The 4,535-nt window shown below is 47.9% G+C and overlaps 1 protein-coding gene across 1 annotated transcript; it reads right to left on the bottom strand.

The window, feature by feature from the left end:
* Positions 1 to 507: 507 nt before the first annotated feature.
* On the bottom strand, positions 508 to 4,266 carry GADD45A (growth arrest and DNA damage inducible alpha). Its single transcript, XM_054037219.1, has 4 exons — positions 4,101 to 4,266; positions 3,830 to 3,931; positions 2,694 to 2,913; positions 508 to 1,257 (listed from the first exon to the last, which is right to left on the bottom strand). The coding sequence occupies exons 1-4, from the start codon at positions 4,142 to 4,144 to the stop codon at positions 1,144 to 1,146; spliced, it is 480 nt and encodes a 159-aa protein (XP_053893194.1). The 5' UTR covers positions 4,145 to 4,266; the 3' UTR covers positions 508 to 1,143.
* Between the last annotated feature and the right edge of the window lie 269 nt (positions 4,267 to 4,535).

The raw sequence follows: 4,535 nt of genomic DNA on the forward strand, positions 1-4,535 counted from the left end.
ATTCCTTGTAACAGAACTGGCAGTGTTTGTCCTTATCTCCCCATCCCGCTAACAAGTGTTGATCCAGCAGGGAAAGTCTTAAGTGGGTTTTACTGACTCAGAGCAGGTGCCTTGTTACCCTTCTCAAATACAAAGGAGGTAGGAGTTGCTAAGCAATTCATGGACAAAGGCATGAACTGCTTTTCAGCATAGGAACCTTGGTGTAAAATTCTCAAAAGCACCTAACTCATTGACTTTCAATAGGACCTGGGCTCCTAAGTTACTTGGGTGCTTTTGAAGTGCTTGAATAATACATAGCAGACCCCACTGTCAGCAATGTACCTTTTTTTTAAAAAAAAAAACTATGACAGGGTTTAGGAATTAAACCCACATCCAGGCTTGGTCCTGTAACTTCTGTGTATATAAGACCTCCTGTGTGCTAAAATGAACTGTAGCTGCAGAATCAGCCCCTAGCATTGCAGAGTATTGAATCTGGCAAGAAAGTAAAAGCTAACACTAGGATTTTTGAGATTTTTAAATTTTTATTTCAGTAAAATAAACACCATCCAGTTTCAAACAAATTTATATTAAATGTAGCTGTTTTAACATTTTATTTAAAAAAAGTGGTGTAGTTGTATACCTGTTGCTTAAGGGTATTCTGGTTCTGAAGTTCATAGCATAAATAAAATCTTCGTCAATATAAAATAACTTAGTATATCTTAGAATAAAACCTTGAGCATCAACGTCCCAAAATACAATAAATTTTTTAAAAAGTTTTGATTAACCTTTTTGCTCTTTCGTGTTAAAGGTGTTTTAAACCAGAAACTACTAGTTGCACTTTTAAAACTTCAACGTGTTTGGTGCATTTTGAAAGTAACTCAACCATGCAGCTTCTTAAATCTTCCTGCCTGGTTTTTAGTTCCTTTAGTGACACACTTGCTTAACTCTTTCAGCACAGGTTCTTTTTTCATTCCCATAACTTTCTGGCTGCAAAGTCAACTTCCTTCAGTCCCACACACCATGTTGTTCAATCTCAGTCTACCCACTTGACATCAGTTGTTTGTAATCCGTTCGTCAGGTATAGGGATTTACTTCCTGACCAACTGCTAAAGTATTTCAAAATTTCAGTGCAATTTTGTTCAATTAGTTTTCATCCAAATGCCATCATCGCTCAGGGAGATTAATCACTGGGACCCACTGATCCTTGTAGCGATTTTCCTGGCAAAAGCAAATCAGCTGACTCAGTGCTGGATCCTTCCATTGAGATGCATGGGGATTCTGGAAAAAAATAGTTGTTTCAAAACAAAACTGAATGGTCTTAAATCACTAGTGCAAAAAGACGGTGCTACTAACTAACATCCAAGTGCAAAGCTAAGCTGGATCCTTGAACTCAGATTGTAGCTTGATACAAATAGTCTCCTCAAGCCCTTTAGAGGTTTTGTGAAATCCTATGCTATATACATGATTTGCAACAGGGATTCAACATTTAAAAGCTGAGTAAGGGCTTCAGAATTTGGCTGTGGTGGAGGTGTGATCTAGTGGTCAGAGCATTTTAAATACATTCCTAGTTTATGTACTGGCATTTTCTTAATGTCTTGAAATTTTGCTTCATTCTAGTGTTAATCTTGCTGAAAACCACACACAAACATTAATAATCTGGCTTCTTATTTGAAAATGCAGGATTATATATGATGGGCCATAACTCCCACTCATTTCAGTGAGAGTTCCATGAGAGTGTCAGGATATTGTAGAGAAGTGGTAGAAAATAGCTTTAACATTATACTGCACCTATACTATTGCATCTAAACCTATAACCCAGAACAGCAAAGTAAACACCACTTAAGATTCCTTTCATGTTTCTTCTGCAGTATGGCATAATGGAAATACTGAACAAGTGTTTTGAGGATTATTTTTAGTATAGGGAAAAATATTAAAATAGGAGCTGCATGAATATAAACTTCCTCTACTTTTTAAACAGAAAATTATTGATCCATTTCCTGCTCTGTCTCTCTAAAGAGCAGATTGAGTTGAATTATTTCCCTATTTTTCCTCCAGAGAAATGTACACAGTAACTTTTGACCCTGGGCTAGAGTTAAAAAATTACTAAAGTGTTCAGGCTTGCCAAAAACCTTCAATGAAAATTTCTTCCCACTCCAAAAGCTTCTTCTAAAAGCAACTAACCTGTGCTATCTAATCTCTACTCTGAGCCTATTTGTAATAAGGAATAACAAATAGAAGAGGCTGCTGTAGCAAGGTGACTCATGGGGATCTCTCTGCTGCTGGCAGGATCTTGAACATGTTTGAACATGCCCATATGGGGAAAATCTGATTAAATCAGGAACAGCTCTGATCCAATGTCCTTAGTACAGGAAATAACAAAGTAGGGAAAAGGGCATGTCATTCCCCATAACAAGCTAAAGATAGGCCTGATCTAAGTCCCAGATCTGAGCACTCCCAGATCTGGGGGTGGAGGGCGTAAACCCAGATTTGAATACATAATGGGCAGAACCCTAGATCCCAAACTCCATAAAGCTGTGGGTGTGTTCAATATCTTACCCAAATGCATATCTTAGCTCATCTCTAAAGCAAATCCAACTGTAATCAGGTGAGAAACAGGCCTCTGAGACCCAGTTTAAGCAGCAGAAAGGGAGCTCTGTGCCAGTGAGTCTTTTGTGCTCCTGCTACTGGGGAGGGAGGAGGGGATGGTCACTTACTGTGACAAGCACACAGTGCAGGTCTGCAGGCTGCTCAGCTCCCCCACTTGCCCCCAGAAGCAGCAGCTCAGCCAGTCGGCCTGGGTTGCTCACTCGCAGAATGTTAATGTCATTCTCACAGCAGAAAGCCTGGATCAGGGTGAAGTGGATTTGCAAAGCAACATCCCGATCATCCTCCTCATCTGCCGCTAGCAAACAAAGCACCACATTATCCGGATCCCTGAAGGATGAAACAATACAGCCTGATTAGTCACAGCTAACACACAATTACATATTTATCACAGACACACACGGATGAAACAAACAATGTCACAGTTTATACATATGCAGAAGCTACTATGCAGGCTGATGGTGTGTCTCAGCCACGAGCAACCAAATGTACGTATGTTCACAAGGTGAGACCTGTGTACATACAGTGCATACATGTAATCGATACAGATGCATCCCTATTTATCTGCTTTACATGCACACAGGTGTACTTCCCCTGGCCCCGTTCTACCTGCACACTGTACTTCCCACAGCCCCACACTACACGCACACAGGTGTACTTCCCCCCAGCCCCGCTCTACACGCACACAGGTGTACTTCCCCCAACGTTGTACATGCACACAGGTGTACTCCCCCCCGGCCCCGCACTACACGCACACAGTGTACTCCCCCCCACGTTGTACATGCACACAGGTGTACTCCCCCCCACGTTGTACATGCACACAGGTGTACTCCCCCCCGGCCCCGCACTACACGCACACAGGTGTACTTCCCCCAACGTTGTACACGCACACAGGTGTACTTCCCCCAACGTTGTACATGCACACAGGTGTACTCCCCCCCGGCCCCGCACTACACGCACACAGTGTACTTCCCCCAACGTTGTACACGCACACAGGTGTACTTCCCCCCGGCCCCGCTCTACATGCACACAGGTGTACTTCCCCCAACGTTGTACACGCACACAGGTGTACTTCCCCCCGGCCCCGCTCTGCACGCACAGAGATGTGCTCTCCGCACACCAGGGGTGGGAGGCGGTTAGCCCAGCACAGCGCACAGGCTGTGCCCAGGAGCACCTCGCCCCGGGGAACAGGGGATTACCAGACAACAGCAGAAGGCAGCCGGGGGCCTCTGGCCTCCCCACTTACACGTTGAGCAGCTTGGCAGCCTCGTAGACCCCGACGGTGACGCGCCTCTGATTCAGGGCTTTGCTGAGAAGTTCCTCCAGCGCGCTCCCCGGCGTCTCCATCCTGAGAGCAGCAAGAACAAGCCGAGGCTCCCGTCAGCCACCCCCGGGCAGAGTCCTCGCTGCGCCCGCCCCGGCATCCCCTCGTCCCCCCGGCGGTGCGATCGGCTGACAGGCAGCCCCGCAGCGCAGCGCTACCGTCCCGCCGCGAGCAGCCCCCCGCCCCGCCGTACCTGCCCATCGCCTGCTGCTCTCCAGGCAGCTCCTCCAAAGTCATAGTGCAGCCGCGGGTAGCGCCGGAGCGTGCCCCGCCCCGCCCGACACACCGGCGGGGGCCCTGCCGCGACCCTCACACGAACTTGCGCCTCCCCAGCTGCAGCCCCTGCCCCCGCCGCGCCGCGCCGCGCCGCCTACACCCGCCAGCAGCGCCGCAGCCTCTGAGGGACAAAGGCGGCCTCGGCCGGGGTTATCCTGCCAACATCCAGCCAACCGTCTCCTTCCTCATTTGCATGCGGCCGCCCCATTGGGCCATGCAAATGTGGTTTCGCGGCCCGCTTGCCCCTTTTGCCCGGGCCCCGCCGGTGAAAGGAGGGGGCTGGGAAGCCGGGCGCGGGACGACAGCGGGCTCCTCTCCTGCCGATTGGCGGGGCAAATGGGTTGGGAGGCGG

This window comes from Malaclemys terrapin, chromosome 8, assembly GCF_027887155.1.
Source record: "Malaclemys terrapin pileata isolate rMalTer1 chromosome 8, rMalTer1.hap1, whole genome shotgun sequence".
NCBI lineage: Eukaryota > Metazoa > Chordata > Testudines > Emydidae > Malaclemys > Malaclemys terrapin.

Bases quoted from the DNA above. Each gene is read 5' to 3' on its own strand.
- GADD45A (XM_054037219.1), bottom strand. From the start codon at position 4,144: ATGACTTTGGAGGAGCTGCCTGGAGAGCAGCAGGCGATGGGCAG. The intron at 3,932-4,100 runs GTACGGCGGGGC...TGCTGCTCTCAG, and splicing joins GAGCAGCAGGCGATGGGCAG to GATGGAGACGCCGGGGAGCG. The intron at 1,258-2,693 runs GTAAGTGACCAT...ATTTTTTTCCAG, and splicing joins TGCACTGTGTGCTTGTCACA to AATCCCCATGCATCTCAATG.